General features: G+C 39.3%; 4 protein-coding genes across 4 annotated transcripts; 1 reads left to right on the top strand and 3 right to left on the bottom strand.

The window, feature by feature from the left end:
* Window positions 1–3426: 3426 nt before the first annotated feature.
* LOC107632322 (F-box protein At2g35280-like) lies at window positions 3427–4140 on the bottom strand. Its single transcript, XM_016336017.1, has one exon. It carries the CDS (start codon window positions 4138–4140, stop codon window positions 3427–3429), a length of 714 nt encoding a protein of 237 aa, XP_016191503.1.
* Window positions 4141–5265: 1125 nt separating this feature from the next.
* On the bottom strand, window positions 5266–6015 carry LOC107632323 (putative F-box protein At1g67623). The gene has a single exon (XM_016336018.1). The coding sequence runs from the start codon at window positions 6013–6015 to the stop codon at window positions 5266–5268; it is 750 nt and encodes a 249-aa protein (XP_016191504.1).
* Window positions 6016–9189: 3174 nt separating this feature from the next.
* On the bottom strand, window positions 9190–9648 carry LOC148569694 (putative F-box protein At1g67623). Its single transcript, XM_088506592.1, has one exon. It carries the CDS (start codon window positions 9646–9648, stop codon window positions 9190–9192), a length of 459 nt encoding a protein of 152 aa, XP_088362718.1.
* Window positions 9649–17672: 8024 nt separating this feature from the next.
* LOC107629047 (putative complex I intermediate-associated protein 30) lies at window positions 17673–20667 on the top strand. The gene is made up of 6 exons (XM_016331731.3): window positions 17673–17863; window positions 18019–18132; window positions 18247–18392; window positions 18683–18763; window positions 18880–18978; window positions 20217–20667. Exons 1-6 carry the CDS (start codon window positions 17812–17814, stop codon window positions 20409–20411), a joined length of 687 nt encoding a protein of 228 aa, XP_016187217.1. The 5' UTR covers window positions 17673–17811; the 3' UTR covers window positions 20412–20667.
* Window positions 20668–21165: the final 498 nt, after the last annotated feature.

The raw sequence follows: 21165 nt of genomic DNA, 5'->3' as shown, positions 1-21165 counted from the left end.
ATTTTGAGAAAAACCCAAAACAACTCCTGACAATTACTTCGAAAGACAACGAAGTCTTTGACAAAAAAATCCAACTCGACCTCTAACAATTATCTCAAAAGGACAACAAAATTTCTGTGCCAAAAAAGTCAATGTTATTTTTTTTACACAGAGATTAATCAGTCCCAACAAAAAAAATTAGAGATCAGATTGGATATTTATTTTCTTAGGAACTCCGTTATCCTTTTAAAGTAATTAACAGGAGTCGAATGAGATATTCACTCTATAATTTTTTTGATCAAATAAAAGAAACAGTACAAACTAGGGATGGCAAAATTCCCCGAGATGCGGGGATCCCTGCGGGGACTGCCCCGAATGGGGATCCGATTGTGGGGAATTTTCCCCGCGGGGATGGGGATGGGGGACGAAATTCCCCCGAAGCAGGCGCGGGGACCCGAGCGGGGATCCCCGCCCCGTCCCCGCTATTCCCCGAAATTTATGAATTTCTTGAATTATCTTTAATAGTTTATTTCTCATGTATGTTTTTTAGTCATTTCTCACACACATATATATAGAAACCCAAAACTCCTAATCTTTATTTGCATAACCCTTCTTGAATTTAGAGATCCCTAAGGCTGTCCATACTCCATCCAACCTCTTTGCAGCCACCCCTCGTCACCCTTCTCACCGCATCGTCACACCTCACCGTGCCATCACCCTTACTGCGTCGTAATTTCTATTTGCGGCGTTCCTTTTCGTAACTCTACCGTCGTGTCCATTCTCTTCTCTGTTGCGGCGTCTCCCACCTCGTCCACTGCTTTTTCCTTTGGTTCGTCGTTGCGTCCCCCCATTGTGTTATTTCGAAAGAAGTCACCCTTGTGTCATTTAGAATTTTTGTATAAAATCTTGTAGTTTTTGTATAAGATAGATACTTACAGCTCTATTCATATGGAAATTAATAATTAGTTAGAACTATTATGTAGATGGGGAATGGGGTCCCCGCGGGGAATGGGGCCCCGTGGGGAATGGGGATGGGGAGCAATATTCCCCCACGGCGGGGAATAGGGCGGGGATGGGGAGCAAATCTGAGGGCGGGGATGGGGAGCAGGGAAGCATCCCCCGCCCCCGCCCTGCCCCATTGACATCCCTAGTACAAACTGAATTTTTTCACTATATAAGAGTGTGGCGGTTAGTTAGTTAGCTTAATATTTGAAGAGAGAAAAAGAAGCATTGAGATACTGTTAGTTTTAGAAAACTATTTCTAACAATAAAAAATCTTAACATTTATGATTATTATATTATAAAAACATAATTTAAAACATACTTTTAAATTATTGTTGTTTTTTGATGTGGGAATCTGCTTCTATTTTAGGAATTTAAAGGTTATGATAAATGCAGTTTTACGCTTTCACTGTTTCTAATAAGTAATAACTTTTATGTAATGGGCAATTGTTATTGGACAGTGTCCGAATATTTTTAGATGTTTTTTTTTCTTTCTTCTTTCGTTTCTTTTACTCTGTCGGACACGAATTTGGTACGCGGGTTACATAGCGCACTGAAACACCATTTTATTGTTTGGCGCACTGGTCAGCCAGGCGAGACCAGAATTAAAATGCATGCTTTTGCTGGGTTCTTTTCGCAATTTTATATAAATTATAGGAGTTATTTTTTGGTTTTTTAAAATGAATACACTTAACTTAATTGTTAGAATTAGTCAACTATTACTACCACCCTATTCCTCCCCTTTCCCTCCGTCGCAATCGCACCCTCTTCCTCTCCTTTTCCCTTCGTCGCAATCGCACCCTCTTTCTCCCCTTCCCATCCGTCGCAATCGCACTGTTCCTTCCTATCTCCACCACCAAGAACGACTGAAACCTCCGCACTCAGCTAACTTCTTCTCCCTCCCACTCAGTGTTAACGATTCTGTTTAGGCGGATCCAACCAAACAAATAGCCTCACCTCTGACGACGATGGTACCTGATTTGCATTGTCGGTTGTCTTCAGCAGTTGATGGCTTCGCCGTCTCCATCAATAGAAAGAAGGTACCCGTTGTATTATCACCCTTCACTTGATTTACAAATATCCCCTTTTGTTTCGTCATATGTCTGCAATTTTCTTTGAAAGACATCCCCTAATTTTGCGTATTTCGCTAAATTACCGCATTGTTATTGTTTGGCACAGGGTTGCCGAGGATGAAGATACCACTGGGGGCGAAGCTGACCATGGAGTTAGATCGATTGAGGGCGAAGGCTTTGCAGGGATGGAGTCGGACGAGTACGATTTACAGGAAGATGAAACAGAACACGACCATCCGGTTGAGGGCGAAGGCTTTACAGGGATGGAGTCGGACGAGTACGACTTTCAGGAAGATGAAACAGAACACGACCATCATGCAGAGGCCGATGTCGACAATGGGGATGTGGTTGAATTGGAAGACAATTTGGCCGGCGTCGGAGGAATGTCTGACAATTATTCGAATGATGACTTGTACGCTGTTGATTCCGGCGAATCGATAGGTTGGATTGATTTTTTGAACTTGAGCGAGGAGGAGGTTCTCTGCTTTAATTTCACAGATGTTGACATTGCATCTGAGTTCTACCAGCAATATGCAAAGCACCATGGCTTCAGCGCGAGACATTCCAGAAGCGAAAAATGTGGCGAAGTAAGGATACGGCAGGAGTTCGTGTGCCACCGACAAGGGTACCGATCCCCGAAGTTCTACTCAATGCCTAACCGGCAAAAGAGGCCGAGGGCCTAGACACGGTGTGGATGCCCTGCAAGGATAAGGCAGCATGAACTGGAGGAAGGTCGCCGGTTGCAAGAGAAGTTGCGCATAGAGCTGGAACAGCATCAAACGACCATTCGCCAACTAGATGACAAAGCAAACGAATTGAAGGCGGAAACTGCCGATCTTCGTCAAAGGGAACAGTAACAGATGGCACCGTGGCGTGAAATGGAAGGCAGGCTCGAGGTTGTGGAGATCAAGCTAGGGATATTGGCCCGCCAATTGTATGCTCAAGATCCAGTAACGGCACATGGCTCTAACGATCAGGAGCCCGCCGGGCAGAATGGAGACGATGTCGGGGGTATATGACCTACGGCTTCTATGTTTCAAATCTTTATCTGCTTTGTTTCTTTAGCCGTTCTTTTGATATTCAGTAATCCCTACATAAAACTCGGTTTTCGTAATTATATCTAATTTTTGCAGCATTTGAATTTCTCTGGTTTTTTTTTTCTCTTTCCGGGTGAAGCTATGAAATAATGCGTGAACAACAATGCAAATTAATTATGTTAATTTATTGGATCAAACAGCCATTTTTTCAACCAAGAAATAGATTGTTAACAAATTGTCAGTTGCTAGCCACTGTTTTGGCAGATTACATAAAGATAACCCTACAACAGTTCATTCGGGGGCAGATTGATAAGAGTGATAAACAACCACGTTCACTAAAATCTAAACATCTCCAAGAAAATCCTGACCTCGTAATCCACCAGGCAGTGCACACACGAGACACGAGACACATCATTCACACAAGCCAAGGTGCCGTGGGTAGTGCAAGTGGTGGACCGACAAGCCACGGCATGTCCCGGATCCGATGGTCTCTCGTCAACCCATCGCTCCCAAAAAATGTCCGCGAAGAACTCCCTGTACCTTTCGACCTTTCCAGAAGTACGGATAGACTCTAACATTTCAACACCCCTTTGCACTTCTTCTTCGTTCTCGTGATCACACGGTAGCAACATGGCAGACAGGTAACCTGCTTCGACGCTGCCCTCCATCGATGCCCTAGAAATTAGTTCCATCCCAATGCCACGGCGGACAATCCAGAAATACTCCGTCAACCCCTGTCGAAGTATAGCATCCATATTTTCTGCTTCAACGCAGCGATCGAGGAACCTCCTTTCCGGCCGGTCAAGGTAAAATAAAAAGGACACTAACGGTATAACCCGCATCGTCGCATGTTGGTACACAGCTTCGGAACTCGCTGCATCCAGAAAAACCTTGCAACTCGCCTGCATGTTGAACAGATGATGAATCGAATTCGATGCAACCTTAGTGGCAATCCTCACCCATATATCGCGAGGAAGAAGATTCAGCGGACATTCATGCTCGATGGGCACGTTCCCTTCCTTTCTGTTTGTCTTGGAAGATCCAGCCATTTGCAAGGGCTCGGCAGAGGCTGGAGGGGGTTGTTGGGGGATTATCGGAAATTATTAACAGGAGAAACGACCGCCAATTAAGAGACGGAATGTAAGCTTTTATATATTATTATTATCATTTAAACTTATCGGTTATCGCGATAATACCAATTTTCAAAACGTGTATATCCTCAACTATAACATTTATTTTCTAACCTATAAAAGTTAATTTATATATAAATATATATGTATATAATATATTATATTATCGGTTAGAAAAAATTATATATTATATTATATACTAGCATTAATTATTATGGCTTAGCGCGTCAGACGTTTTGTTTCCCAGATAATACCAGATAATTAATACATTTACTATATGTACTTATACCCATATTTATCTATACGTACAAGTAGAAGTGTCTTTCTTCTGCCAAACAGCAGTGGGCAGTCTCGTTTTCATTTTCTAATTTGCCTCGATATCCGAAAATGGAAAACGTTAATGACGTTTTGGTTGTTTGCAATTTTATTTAAGCTCATCGATAACAGTTAATATTAAGAAACATCAGATAAAACAATTAAATACATGTCGTAATCGTGTAGATTAAGGAATTTTAAACTGATTAAAAAATCGTAAATGGTCAAATTAAATTAAATTATCGAATTAAATGATAATTTTTTTTATTTGCAATTAATTGAATTCAATTTAATATATTGATTGACATAATAAACCTTTTTTTTCTATATAAGTGGGTGCAAGACACCCCTAGTCCTAACCCTGGTATCCCTGCACCCCTGCTTCTGAACCTACTTCCGCGTGAAGTATACGCTTACTCCTGAACGTGGGGTTCGCGTGCCAGTACACCTCTGCTATTCCGTTGGAGTTCTTCAATTTACTTTTCCAGTTCTGAGCATCCAGGCGAGGGAAAATCCCTAAACCACTTTACACCATCAAGCTTAACCAATTCAAACTAACTAAGATCTATCCACGCACGAAAACGGAAACATAATAAAAATATATTTAATATGAGGATAACCATGCGTAAATTCTTAACAAAAGTGGAGATAATGCTTCATACGGTAATACCAGATACGAGAAGCATAAACAACAAACTTGGGAAACACAAACCCCAAAATAGACATTTTTTATTCGAATGCAAACAACTCCCGGAACACCCGAACCTCGTAATCGGCCAGGCACTGCACACACGAGACATGGGACAAATCTTCCACATCACCCATGGTGCCTCTGGTGCGGCAACTGGTGGACCGACAAACCTCGGACAATACAGGATCCAACGGCTTAACCTCCACCCACGGATCCGCGAATACCTGCCTGAAGACCTCTCTGCACCTTTCGAGCGCCCCAGAATCACGTACAATCTCAAAAAATTCAAGTCCCTTTCGCATGTGCTCTTCGTCTTCCTTAGCATGAGACAATAACAGCATCGCACACATGTAACAGGCTTCCAGGTCGCCCCCAGTTGCAGCCATAGTCAGAGTATCCATTCCACCGACGCAGTGACCAATCCAGACGAATTCAATCATCCCCACCCGGAGTAGGGCAGCTGGATTTCCTGCCTCCGTGCAGCATTCTATGAAGCTGTGTTCAGGTCGGCCATAGTAGTATAAAAAGGATGCAATTGGCAACTCCAACATTGACGCCTCCTTGTAAACAGCGTCGGACCTCGCTGCACCCAGAAACACCTTGCAAGTTGCGTGCATGTTGAACAGATCCTTAATCGAATACGACGCAACTTTCGTGGCAATCCTGACCCATATGTCGTGAGGAAGAAGATTCAGCGAACATTCGTACTCAACGGATACGGTCCCTTTCTCTCTGATCGTCTTGGCTGCGTTTCTTTTCTTTCTGTTCTTCATGGAACCTCCAGCCATTTACAAGCAACTTGGGCCAGGGGTTTTGGAAAATCAAGACGACACACGACCACCAAAGAAACATTTTGTGCTCTTATTATATCCTTTTTTTGTTGTTAAAATGGTTCGGTGCCTCGTACGTTTCCTTTTTTTGTGCTCTTATTTTTTTATTTTTTATTAAAACGAAATACTCGTTTTAATTAATGTTGACTGTTCGATTTTTGTGGTTGTTTACTTTAATTACTCGCCGAGTAAATGTTATCTTTTCTTCTTTCTTTTTTTCATCGAAATAGTTTAAATTAATCTTTTATTTTCCTAAAAATAAACCCTCATTATTGATTGAGGCTCTTTTTTTGTAATATATATATATATATATACACATGTGCCCGTTATTGACAACCCCAAACACTACTAAGTTGTCGTAACTCCTTCTCTCCACTCTCTATCGTCTATCATTCTCCTTCTCCTTATTACTGCCACACTCCACTGCTCTCTCCGCCGTCTACTACACCGCCATAGTCATCTCCGCACACGGCTTCCACTTCACACTCTCGAAACTTCAGAAGGAAGATTCGACGTCTATCGCCTGAGAACGACCCACCCGGAGGACAACCGTCGTCGCCGGAACAAAAATTGTTGCTTTAAGGGTCGTCGTAGTCTGCCATATGTCGTCCTCTTCTCCTGAGAAAATATCGCAGAAATCCGTCACCGACCACGCCATTAGTCCCGATGACCTCGCGAAACTCTCGATCGACGCTCTTATCGACATCATTCGTGTGGATGAAAAGTCCGCAGATTGTGACCTCGTTGAGGCTGCATTGGTCAGGAGGGAGGAGATTTTGAAGGATAGACTTGTGACGACCGAAGTAGAACTGAGGCAGGCGAAGGTGAAGATGTTGGCCACCAAGTTCGTTTTCGAGGCAAAGAAGGATGAACTAGAGGAAGAGGAGAAGGAAAGGCGACGACTGAAAAAGGAGTTGAAAATAGCGCAACGAAAGAATGACGTGATCCTTCACCAGTTGGATGTCAAAGCAAAAGAATTGATGGCAGAAATTGCCAAGCGTCGTGAACGGGAACAGCTTGAGGCTCTACCGTGGCGTGACCTGGAACGCAGGATCGACGTTTTGGAGGAAAAGCAAAAGTTTTTGCTTCGTCGGGGTCGTCATCCAGCCAGGCAGAATGAAGACGGGGCCGGAGTTATTTGACATGTTGCACATGCTTGATATCTTAATATCATGTTTTCCATCGAGGCCTGTATGATCCTTTTATTTCCTTTGTTTGTTCTGTCTCCCATTTGATCTTCTGTAGTGGAACTTAAACTCTGATAATATAATTATATCTACTTTCATCTGTCTATTCTTAATTTCAAAAGTCATGTGACTTGTTGACACACAATTAGGGATTTATGTTACGATGGAGCCAAATACCATTTCCAAATCGTGATTTCGGACAATTTCTGCAATTATTTACGTGTGCGTTATCAAAGACGTGTTTATCGATTTATCCTTCCTTGCAGATTGGTATTACCCCACAGGCTAGGGGTATTCATGGATCGGATCGTATCCGCAGATCTGTGGTAAATATCCGCATCTGATCCAAAAATTGCGGATACGATCCGATTCGCAAATTGATCGGATCGGATCGGATCCGCATCCTTTGCGGATCGGATCGCGGATATCTGCTCTACATCCGTGGATCCGCAGATCCACACAATAATCATTAAAAATAAATAAATATATATGTTTGGTGTTATATTTACTTGTTTGTATGTTTTAGTTAGTAATTATTATTCATATATTGTATTATTTTATTTTTGTTATTTAGAAAGAGTTTGATTAAAAATATTTTAGGAATAAATAAGTTTAAAAGTATAAAAGAAATATTTTTATTGAATTTTTTTACATAGAAATATGATTAAAAAGAGAAGGTTTAATTATGTGGATATATTCGATATCCGATCCGACTCGCACATTTGCGGATCAGATTGGATCGAATCTGGCACTAAAAAGCGCGGATATCATATCTGATCCGATTCGATAAAAATTGTGCGGATCGGATCGAATTTTCGGCCATATCCGATCCAATCCGATCCGCGGACATCCCTACCACAGGCAACGCGTTAGATTGTCACGAATGTTTACGGGTTCCTTCTGATTTAAGGTCACATACCGTCATTTTACACTAGATAATAAAACAAAGGAATGTAGACATAGTATTATTTTTATGATATCCTAATATTATATGAAATTATAGGAAATAAACATTTTTCAAATTAGATTGCTTGGATGAACAAAGAATACGAAGCCATTGATCGAAACAAAATTCAGATTACTTCTCTCTCAGGTTATGATAAAACATTTAGTGCAATTACATAATAAAAACTCCTTAAAATATGAAAGCAAATTTTGTTCTTTAAAGGACAAGTATTCAATCTCTCAACCGGTTATATTATACGAATACAATCCCGTGCTTCAATTGGAACATAGATGCATGTTCATTATTCAATGTTTGTACAGATTTTATACACCATCATCAATTATCATTGCACATACAAAAATTATCTCGTACCCATTTTTTACCTGACCCCTTTCAGTCACTCCCTATTGCCTATCCAAGTTTACCAGTTTTGTATAAATTCACTGTCACGATCTTAGTACCCAGACCCAGAAAAAAACCTTTTGATGGTTTAAAAGGTTGATTGACTAAACAGTCTTCTGTCCATTCAAATGTCACTTCAATAGTGCAAAGTTCAGATCATATCCCACTCAAGAAGAAAGCATTATTTGGACTAAGTTATAGGCTTATAGCCAAGATACGCATTAATTGCGTCGTCTGTGCCATCCACATAATTATGATAAATTAATTAATCAAACTGACAGTTTTTTAACAAAAAAAATAAAATAAAATAAAATAAAATACACCATCAGTACGCATAGCAATTAGCAAGGGGTTAATGAAGGATCATAACAAACCGGCATTTCCTAGCCACTGTATTGAAGGATTACATAAAGATAAACCCACAACAGTACATTCGGGGGAGGATTGGCAAGAGTGGTAAACAGTCACGGTCGTTCAAATGCGTGCATACATTTCTTTTAAGAGCACCGTGGTATCTTTGTAAATGTCCCTCAAGAAATTGGTGTAGCTCTCGAGCTGCCTAGAAATACGGTAAACCTGCATCATTTGAACACCCCTTTACACGTCTTCCTCGTCTTCGTGATCAAACATTAGCAACATGGAACACAGATAATCTGCTTTGACGCTACCCTCCGTTGAGGCCCTGACAATCAGTTCCATCCCTTTGTCACGGCGGCCAAACCGGAGATACTCCGCGAACCCATGTCGGAGTATAGCATCCACATTTCCTACTTCCACGTAGCGATCAAGGAATCTCCTTTCAGGCCCGTCGAGGTGAAGTAAAAAGCACGCTAACGGTTTATACGGCATCGTCGCATGCTTGTATACAGCGTCTGAACTCGCCGCACCCAGGAACACTTTACGCGTCGCCTGCATGTTGAACAGATTCTCAATCGAATTCGATGCAACCATCATGGCAATACTTGACCATATTTTGTGAGGAAGAAGATTCAGTAGGCATTCGTGCTGAACGGATACGTCCACTTTCTTTCTGTCCTTCTGGGAACTTCCGACCATTTGTAAGGACTTCGTGGAGGGATTATTGGAGATTATAAAGAGGATAGACGAATTTATAACTAACCTTCTGACATTTTGCTTTTTAATATACTGCCATTGGGGGGGTTGTGGTTCAGTACCGCATACGTTTCCTTAGATGTTTTCTTCATTTACCGATGCGTCCAGATAGTATAATAATTATATTGATTAAAAAAATATTTATCGTATTTAACTGGGAACCCATATTACAATTCCCTCCATAACCTTGCTATACACCAACACTCTCTCCATATTAAAATTAAAAAGTTCACTCGATTGCAATTTATAATGGGAATTAATTCTTGATCAAAATTAATTTTAAAAATATAATAAATTCATTGAAATTAATAGTGGTGAATAAGACAAATGTTATTACTTTTTTATTTGCTGGTGCAAGTACACCCTTATTCTTGTACCTAGAGTCCCTGCACCCCTACTCCTGAACATAAGGTCCGCGTGCAAGTAAACCTCGACTGTTGTTGCACCATTCTAGTTGCTTTATTTGTTTACTCTTCCATTTCTTAGCCTCCAGGTGAGAGAAAAACCCATAAACTGTATTCCACCATCAACCCTAACCCCCTCTCCCTCTGCAAGGTCTACCAGATCTCCTCTAACAGATGGATGGCAATGCGAACAAAAGGTGGGTGGTACGTCATCTTTAGAGGGAGGATACCCGGAATATACCCCAACTGCGAGACGACATCGGCTCAGGTGGATGGCTTTCCACAGAACCTGCTTCTTCGTTACCGGAGTTACCAAGAGGCCATGAACGCCTTGAACGACTATTTCCAGGTGACTGTATTACCTGTTCCGGGGCTGGACAGCGAGCTCCCGTCAGAGTCGGAGTTCAATCGATTCGTTCAAGGTGGACGGCACGATACGACGGCGATGACGACTTCGCCTGTTTCGGGGCTGGGCAACGAGCTCCCACCGGCATCGGAGTTCAATCAATTTGTTCACTGTGGATGGCACGATACGACGGTGACAACGACTCCCGCGGCGGTACCAGGTGCATCTGGTAAGCGAAAAATGTGTTCTTGCGATGCCCCCATGTCTAGTCACTTGTGTCGGTATCAATGTGTTGCTAACAAAGTTACATCACTTGCAGCCAGCCAATCGATTGAGGACCTACAACAGGCCGTTGCGTCGATTGAGTACTGTGTATCCCAGATCGAAAGAGAGAGACAGGAACTCAAGACTCAACTGGGAGAAATCATAAGGCAGCTGGCCGACGTTTTGCTGGACAGGTAAAGTCCCAGGTCTTAGGGGTCAGTGCAACAACGGGATGGAGACACCGTAAACCGACCCCTCCCCTCCCCGGCAATGTATGTAGTATTGTACTGTTCAGGTCTAGTATTGTACTGTTTAGGCCCAACACTAATATTGTACTATTCTAGTCTGTTTGTTTTTTTGTTTATTCGGCATGGGCTATTAGCTAATGAAGTTATGAAATAGTGCTTCTATCGAAGGTTATGTGTGTGAGCATTTAAAACATGGTGATATGCATTGGTTCGAATATGTCATTTGTCTGACCCAAGAAAGCGGAAATTTACAAAGCCACCAAACTCAACCACCCGAATCATTAGCAATAAAATACATTCAACTTTGGTTACAACGAAGCTTCATTTGAACGTAAACAGACTAAAGAAATGCAACACCTCGAACTCGGCAAGGCAGTGGACGCACGACACACTCGACAAATCGTTGGCGGCACCCATGGTCCCGCGGGTCGAGCACACGCTTGACCGGCAGACGACGGGCTTCCCTGGATCCGACGGGTTCACCCCAATCAGTGAATTTGCGAACATCTGCCCGAAGAGTTCTCTGCACATTTTGATTTTTTCAGAAGCCAGTACTTTGGCATACAATTCAACCCCTATGCCAGTGTCTGCCTCGTGCTTAACACCGGGAGTAAGTAGCAACATCGCACACATGTAGCGCGCTTGGACATCGCCCGCATCGGCGGACGCAAGCAGGGTGTCGATCCCAGCGACGTATCGGCCCATCTAGAAGAATTCTCTCATCCCTATATAGAATATAGTGGCTGGATTTCCTGCGCATGCGCTTCTATAAAGGAACCCATCCTCAGGACGGTCGTCATTGTCATAACCGAATGAGACGAGTAGCTCCGCCATGGAGGCCACCTTGTACACCGCAGATGAACGAGCTGCGTCCAAAAACACCTTGCAGGTCACCTGCATGTTAAACAGATCCTGGATCGAGACCGACGCAACCCTTGCTGCAACTCTCACCCATATTTCGCGAGGCAGAAGAGTCAGTGGACATCCGCGTGGGGGGCACCCCTTTCCCTTTCCTTCTCCCATATCCGGCCTTCTTTTCCCTTCTGCCTTTGTCGGAGGTTGCACCCAATTTCATCCTATTTAATTTAAAATTGTTGGACAGGGGGGGAGGGGAAGGTTACATGAGGACCGTCGTTAGTATGGAAGACCAGACGCGATGAAGGAATGCTAGAGAGGGAACTTATATACTGCCAAACGCCTTACCAGATAAGTCAGATACCGTGCCACATACACCTTCATTTACGCCCACTGTAACCGATGCTTCGTTTGTGGGTTTGGCACGGGAATCGAAGAGATCGTAAACGTAATTTTTTAAGCTGAGCATTGAAAAATAATTTTAAAAACAAATTTAAAACTATATTAATGTGAAAGGTTAATTTAAGCTAATATGTAATTAAATTGTTATCTCTTCTTTTTTTTTCTTCCATCGAACTAGTTTAAATAATCGTTTATTTTTCCCAAAATAAACGAAGTACATTAATTTTCTACGAAAAAAAGTATTCGAAGCAGCTTCCCACTTTACACTATATATGTATATGTGCCCGTTAATGACAAACCCTATCCCTCCTAACGCTTCTTTCCCAGTTCTTCTCTGCCGTAACTCCTTCTCTCACCTCTCTTTCTATCCTTATCCCCCTCCTTATTTCTGCCACCCTCCACTGCTCTCTCTCCACTGTATACTTTTGAGAAAATGTCGCAGGAGTCCGTCACCGACCACGCCTTTAGTCCCGACGACCTCACGGAATAGCCGATCGCTTCTCTGATCGACATCGTCCGTACAGATGAAAAGTCTACGAATTGTGACCTCGTTGAGGCCGCACTTGTCAGGAGATAGGAGATTTGGGAGGCTAGGCTTGAAAAGATCTCAGATGAACTCTGGAAGGTCAGTGCCGAGAGGTTAACATTAAAGGTCAAGTTGAGGGAAAAGGAGGATCAATTGGAGGAAGAGGAGAACACACAGCGCCGGGAGGAAAAGTTGCTGCGCCCAGTCTGAAGCAACCTTTCGCCTACTGTATGACAAAGCAAACAAAATGATGATGGAAAGCTCAAAGTGGCGTGACCTGGCATACTGGGTCAATGTTTTGGAGGTCAAGCACAAATTTTCGTTTCGTCGGGCAGGTGTTCAACCGGAGCAGAGTGAAGACAGTGACGGAGGTATTTGACCTGGGGCACATGTGTGATATCTTTATGTTGTGTTGGTTTTTGTCGAGGCCTGAAGCCCTGAATGATCTATTTGGTTTGTTTGTTTAGTCGCGCTTTTGATCTTCTGAAATGCTAATTAAAACTCGGTAGCGATTATTATATCTACTTTCATCGCTTCGATCTTAAAAATCTGTTTATCTTGAATTGTTAATTGGTTTATCCTTCCTCGCCAGTGACTATTACACGACAAGAACAAAATTTCTGAGTTATTTCCATTTTGATTGCCATTGATTCGGAAGATTAATATTCTATGCTTCGTAGTCAGTATAAATTCGTTTAATCCAGATGCGGTTAACTATCAACATCTTCTCATCTCCTTTCTTGTTAGTAATAATTTGAATTGATTTAAATTAAAATAAATATTTTATAAACATACGCAAAACATGCTTTTTGGTGACTCCCCATTGCCTATCCGAGTTACCAGTTTTGTGGGCAATTTTGTATAAATTAACTGTGACGGTATCAGATAGTTCACAGCCCCAAGCAAAAAACGGGGGATGTAAATTATCCAATATAAAACAAGTCATCTGAGCGGTTGATACATAATTAGGGAATTATCTTGCGTTGTTAGCATTTACCGTTTCCAAATCGTGATCCAGTACCTTTTGCCAACTATCTACGTGTGCGTTCTCAAAGACCTGCTTATCGATTTTTTCCTTTCTGAATTATTTTCATTTGGCGTATCGTTATATTATGCCAAATTCGGTTATAATGGATAGACATATTTTCCAATTAAAATGCTTGGATGAACAAAGAATACGAAAGGACTGATTTAAACAAGTTTCATAGTACTTCTTTTTTGGTTTATAATAAGCCAATTAGTGTAATTAAATATTAAAATCTCCTTAAAAAGCCTCATCAAATTCTGCTTAGAGAGGTATTCAACCTCAACCAATCATATTTCTCGAATGCAATCCCGTGTTCAATTGGAAAATATGTGGATGTTCCTTATTCAATGTTTTTGTTAATATTGTGCACCAGCATATCGCAAATCCTTACATTAATCAAATAAGTTAGTTTTACAGAGCATTTTAATTATTATATCCTATAGAATATTAGATTGTTCAGCAACTAATTATACATGCAATAACTGTTTTTGTGTTACCTTTTTTTTTTTGGTATTGGGTGTTCCTCTTCTTTCTTCAGCCATGTAAGTTTTTTTTTTGGACCATACCAAACCAGTGATCCAATTTTAACAAAATTATTAATAACCCAGCACTTGAGCCCATCATTGGTTTCAGAAAACAATTATAACGTAGAGGCCCGTCTGCAGGGGCGGAGCTACATTGTAGCAAAGGGGGGCAATGGCCCCCCTAATTTTAATTTTTTACATGTAAATTATATGTAAATTTCAGTTTAGCCCCCCCTTAAAATTTTATTTTAGTCTTATTTTATTATATAAATATTTTTTGTCCCCCTCTAATCTTTCATCTAGCTCCGCCCTTGCCCATCTGGATTGAGCCAAGTCCAACCAACTGTGTTCCAACCCGACCCGCGCCGACCCGAAAAACCTTCTTCATCTCCTTCGTCATCCTCTGCCTACCATCTCCACGCCGCTTCGATCCTTCCTTGTTGATCGTCTCCGGTAAAGCCATACATCTAGTCGAAACATCACTCATTGTTATCCGATAATGATCGAATCCAGCACCGGCAAGGACACTATGCAGATCTTCATCCTCCGAACCAACGAGTCGCGACAGATGCGCCATTCAGAGTATGACTTGGCCATGAGGGAAAGAAGGCGCCCAAGAGGTATAGCTTCTTGGAGGACCGGTTGCTAGCCCCATTATCATCCCGAGCTTTCACTAAGGCGGGATTGGTGGTCCCATGCCCATATTGAGAAACGATGAGCCCTATGAGCTACCTCTTCTGTCTCCGCCGAACGGTGGGCAACTTTGCAATGTGATTCTACGGGAGAAAACGTTAACTTCTACGTTTAATCTCTTGTGGCGTCGAGGAGGAGCACCCGTGTCGAATCGTCTTTACCGGAGAGTGGTGGGACTTTTACGACCACTACCATCTTCGAATCGGATCCAATCATTAACTTAATACAGAATCACTAACTGCCATTAATTTAGTTCTTAAAACATGGTAAACTAATTCTACATAAACCCAAATAATTTTCGGATGTAACAAAAATAACCAGCTACAAAGTGAATTTTGTAAATTAACCCCTCTGACACATGATGCCCACTAACCAATCAAAGGAGGGAAGAGAAAGGGTGATCTCTACCATTGAATTGAAAAAATAGAGAGATCCGACGGCCAACATTAAATGGCGCACCGGTCAGCCGAACATAAGTACTATGTGCACTGGTGTGCCAAAGAATTTCGGCACATAGAATCCGCCCCCAACTCTGTCGCTTTCACTGCTCTCAATGACTTTTGTGTGATGGGCAGTTGGATATACACCGTTTTAATCAATTGAATTATTGAGCAGTCTTTTAATATTTTTAGATGTTTTTTTCTTTTCTTTCTTCTTTCTTTTCACTTTTTCGCTTCTACTACTCCCAATAATCTTGATGTGATGACATTTGTATATACAATATTCTAATTAACTGAGCTATTGGATAGCTTCTCAATTTTTTTAGATGTTTTTTTTTCTTTTTTTTTTTCATTTTTTTGTTCATGGCACAGGAAAAATCAAAACTTGTTATTTTTTAGAAATTTTTTTTGTCATATCTCTCTTTTAAAAATTCGTAATTTCTATATTTCAATTTTGAAGAGAGAGGAGAGAGATATCTTTTGTTTTTTATTATTTAAAATTTTTACTAATTTTATTTTTTTTATTGAATAATGCCATCATATTTAATTGATTAATTCACTATAATTATAATTAATTTCTTCAATTACATAGATCACATTATTATTTTAATAAAATAAATTACAGATAGAAGTTGAAAAGGGTAGAAGAGTGGAGTTAGAAGAGGACGGTAGTTATTAGTAACAATTGAATTGGAATTAAATAATAGTACTATAGCAATTTCCAAGTCAAAGAAAGTTATTAGTTAATTGAATTTGGAATATTTCCCTCAAAACTAAAGTAAGTGCCATTGTGCCAACGTAGATGTTTAATTGTCTGTTTTACTGTAATTAATAATTAATTTCTGAATTTTTTTTTTCATATAGAAATCCTTTACAGCTTCACCTCAAATTGAGGAGTAGTCTTAGCTGGTCTTCAATTTCTTGGACTTTTGGACTTTGATACTTGTATCGCACTTTTTTTTTTCTTTAAAATTAAAAAATGTAAATATATATCTAGGATAATAGATTATTTATTTATTAAATTGAATAAAAACTTTTTAACAAATAATATCTAAACAATATTTAAAACGTAAACAAAAAGCTATTTTTTTATTGAAAAAGTTATCAGATCTTAAATCTGATTTAATTAGATAACATAGGTATGAAGAGGATTTTTTGGTCATCATTCCAAAAATTACAAAGGGATTTAGTTATTGTTACTTGATTATAATAGTTGCTGATTAATTATTTAATAGGAAGTTAAAAATAGTACTCCTTTAGTACTCTCTTACTTTAGTTAGGTAATTTGTTGAAGTCTGTTATCATTAGTTTTGTTGAGCTGTATAAAATTAGTTAGAATAGTATAGCTATATATACAGTTATTATTAGTATTGTAATTAGTGTGATTCTTCGTTAATGCAAATTTATCACTTACTTTCATCTCAGTTTTTCTGGTTATGTGTTCTTTTCTACTCACATATCAAATTTTCACATGGTGCGATGAACGTAGATGGAGGAATATGAAAAATCTGATTGAAGAAAGAGTGATTTGTTCTTTGATTCACGCATTATTGATCGCATTTAGAGAATAATGAAGAATCCAACGTCAATGTTCAGGCAGTGTTCATGAATCTTCCTTTTGCTCAATTTTCATCGTGCGTCTACAATAAATATGTAAATAAAAAAAGGAATATTTTGTTAAAAAAATTATTTTTGATTTTTTTTCAATTGCACAAAAAGTTTAAAATAAAAAATGCTAAAGAACCAGTATTTTTTATGTAAAAAGAAAAAGCGTTGATTAAAATGTAAAACAAAAACAAAAAAAATTATTGGTCATGTAACTTTTTTATATCATACATGAAATTTATCTATAAATTTACACCTGCACTCAAGTTAATTTTTTCTTTTGCCATAGTTTTTAGTGAGAAATATTAAGTGACTAATATTTTTCTCTTATATTTATCTTTTACTTAAATTAATACTAGCACACTTCTCTTTCTCTCTATATATATACTAAAGTGTTAGCCTTTTAATTATTTTTAGTTGATCAATGAATTATTCTATACAAACTAAAATTTGAATCTTGACACTTGCTTAAACAAAAGAGGATGACCAACCTAAATTAATTTTTTCAAGAGTCCCTTATCAGGTATAGATATTCTCTTTTTCTTTTACACAGAGCTAATAGAACATGGGCTTATAAGCCCAAGTAAAGCCCTGTTGTAAAGTTATTATGGCAAAAAAGAAACCTGACATACCAGAGTAGACCGAAGAACATTGAGGCCCATTAGGCCCAATTCACAGACGGTGGAGGCGCCGAGCGAGTGTAGACACTGTCAGCTCCTTCCTCAGCTCCGTGGAGAGAGAGAGAGAGAGAGAGAGAGAGAGAGAGAGAGAGATGGCGAGATTGCGAAGACTGTGGGAAGCTTCAGTCACTGCAACTAAGCGAGGTATTTGCTTCCATTTTCACCTTTTTCTCACTGTTCTGATCACTGCTAATTTACTTAGGGTTCAGATGAATATGATTATTTTGATGTTGATGTTTATAATTATTCATTTGCTCTGCTTGTGTTTGCATAAATGATTTGGAACTAAACCTGAAAAGCGTTGTCTGGTAATTTGGATGAAATGATGCCTCCGCCGGAGAGATTCATCTTCAATTTCGGCTCCAAGAAGGAGTTATCCAAGTGGCATTTGTACTCTGATTCTGAATTCGGAGGTAACAACCGAAAATTTTGTTATTGCTGCTGATTCTGATATGAATGATGCAAAGCTGGAGTTTTATTTTTGAATGTTTGATTGATTTGTTGCTACTGCTGCTGCTGCTGCATAGGGTTGTCATCTGCTTCTCTCGAGATAGCTGATTCTGAACATGGAGTAGCTACTGGGATCTTCTCTGGTAACCTTTCTTTGGATGTCACTGAGGGTGCTAAATGGAGCATTGCTCGTGGCGGTTTCTGTGGAATGCGCTCCAAAAAGGTTGCTTAATTAACTTTTGGAATGAATAGTTTAGGACTAGGAATTATTGTTCTAAGTAGCTATTGCTCTTCTAGGAATTATTGCTCTTTTATCGTTCATATTTGTTGCTAATGGGATTTCCAAGTAGAGTGAGCTTTGAAATAACGATAGGGTTGCTGCCTTGTGAGTTGTGACCTGACCTGGAGGGTCATGGATTCAAATCATTGATTTCGTTACATGATCAGCTGCCTAAATATGTGTTTTTAAATGTTAAATAAATTATTTCTCCTTGATTCTTTATAAATTTGCAGTTTGGTGGCTTCATTGATTTGGAATCATATGATACTATTGCAATGAAACTTAGAGGGGATGGCAGATGTTATATATCTACTGTGAGTGCCTTTTTGTTTTGTCAATTCTCAATGCTGAAACACTGTGGTGTCAATTCTGGAGGATTTAATTTCTGGGTAGTCTTGCAACTATCATAAAGAGTTTGGTTTTGGTGCAGATTTACACGGAGAATTGGGTCAATTCACCTGCACAGATGGAAGATAACTCATGGCAAACTTTTGTTTATGTGCCCAAAGGCAATTGGTATGTTTTAAAGGTAAGTTCCATTTGCATCTGACCGCTATAAGTTACAACCTAATGTGCCGTTTGGTGGACTAGGGTGGGGTAACTACAATATGTAGTAAGTCTTCTCAAATAATTTGAGTGATCTGTGAGGCTCTGACTATTTTTCAGTCATAGGCATGTTTGTTATGCTTAATTAATTTGTAAAAATGACTTATCAGGTGTAGGTTTTAATCTGGGATAGTTTGCTTTTTTGCTTTTTTATACAAATGTGAAATGTCTGAAGCATAGAGTCTGCAAGTTGGAAAGACCCTGAGGCATTCTCGGAGCTAAATTCTTTGCGTAAAAAATTGATGTCTACTCATTTCTTCTGAATCTATCTATAGTCTTAAAACTTCTTTTGTTACTTTTATTTGGATATTCCTTCATGAATTCGGCACCTTTCATGAGTTGATGATTAGAGACCAGAGTGTCACTCATGTTAGCTAGTGAACCAGATCTGATCAATGTTGTTTACTATGGATTATAGAATGACTTGTTGCTAGGTTGGTCCTTGTTGCTTTTCTATGAATGTGAATGCAAAGTGCTGGTAATGTGACTTGTAGGGCTGGAAGTGAGTCAAGCCAGCTCATGAACCAGCTCATGAGCCAGCTCATGAACCAGCTCATGAGCCAGCTCGAGCTCGACTCATCAATAGCTCGATAAGCTGAACTCGTGAGCTGAGTTTGAGCTTGAAATTGAGCTCATAAATTAAATGAGTCGAGCTTGAGCTTGGATAAACTAAACTCATTAGCTCGTGAGCTGACTCGATTATATATATATATATATGTTCTTAATTATTTAAAATTTTATAGTCATTTTTATATATAATTTTGATGTAGGATATAAATAAAATATTTATAATTGATAGATAAATAATATATAAAATTGATATTTTTTTAAAAATATTTTTAATATATATAAGTTATAATTTATTGATATAGAATTATAGATTATGTTCCTATTATTTGAGCCAGCTCGTGAGCTCGAGCCAGCTCATAAGCTTTCGTTGAACCGAGCTTGAACTTACGAAATAGGCTCGATTGTTAATGAGATGAGTCATGAGTCAAGTTTAATTTTCATGAGCCAAGTTTGAGCTTGGTCTAGTTTGGCTCACTTCCAGCCCTAGTGACTTGTAACAATATAAATACTTGCACATTTGGTTGTATTTGTTTTCTATTGTGAATTTCAACACCTCAGGTATATGCTTTGGAATTTCATTTGATTGCACAGATTCCTCTAGCTCGGTATTTACCGACTTGGAGAGGCAATGTTATAGATGCAGAAATTGAGATGAATCCGTCTCGTGTTCTTGGCATGTCTTTGTCTGTCAATGCTGAGGGTGGTGCTGGTATAGAAGGCACTATATCTGGACCAGGTGATTTCAGAGTTGAACTTGAATGGATCAAGGCCTTGAGAACACAATGAGGTATATGGGTTATTGTCTTCCAGATAAAGATAGAAAAATTCTGATCTATTAGGATGATGAATTCTGACCTTGTTTCATAATACCAGTGTATCTTTTATGTTTGATAAAGGAAAAAGTTTATTCCGCTGTCAATGCTCTTCTAATATTACAGTTTGTCCAATAATGTTTTCATATTCACTTGAAAGCATCTTTAGGGAACAGAATTTGTTGTTTTTATCATATTCATCATATTCTCATTATTTTACCTTTGTTAAATATTATTTCATTATTCTGCCAAACCTGAGATTCTTGGTTCAGTTTCTAGTTGAGTTGCAGCTCAATATATCCCTTGCAAAAATCCTCCATATAAACAAACTAGTTAATTTAGAAAGTCAAACTAAAGAGAGGGGAAAAAAGGGAAGGTTTCATTATGTGGATTCCATGAAAATAATAAAATAATGCAATACTTCTTATTCTTAGTGCACGAAGGATACCGTATGGAAGAGGGTTGATATGTAAAAGAGAAAAATGGTGTAAGAGAGTGGTTATTAAGGAGGCATATGGTGAGAATATTTTAACGGGTACTTAGAAGATTGAAATTTTCAAAACCAAAGAGATTTTCTGTTGTCAATTGATTAGAAGGCTAGTTTTGGTGACTGTTTGAAAATTGAAATATAGAAATACTGAGAAACATAAATTTATTTGGAAATTAAGAGTATGCACAATGTATGTTTAGGGACAAAGATATATCCAATTTTTTGTTCACCCAAAAAC

The sequence above is a fragment of the Arachis ipaensis genome, chromosome B3 (assembly GCF_059453495.1).
Source record: "Arachis ipaensis isolate K30076 ecotype BB chromosome B3, ASM5945349v1, whole genome shotgun sequence".
NCBI classification, from domain to species: Eukaryota; Viridiplantae; Streptophyta; class Magnoliopsida; order Fabales; family Fabaceae; genus Arachis; species Arachis ipaensis.
This window is presented reverse-complemented; position numbering and strand designations above follow the sequence as displayed.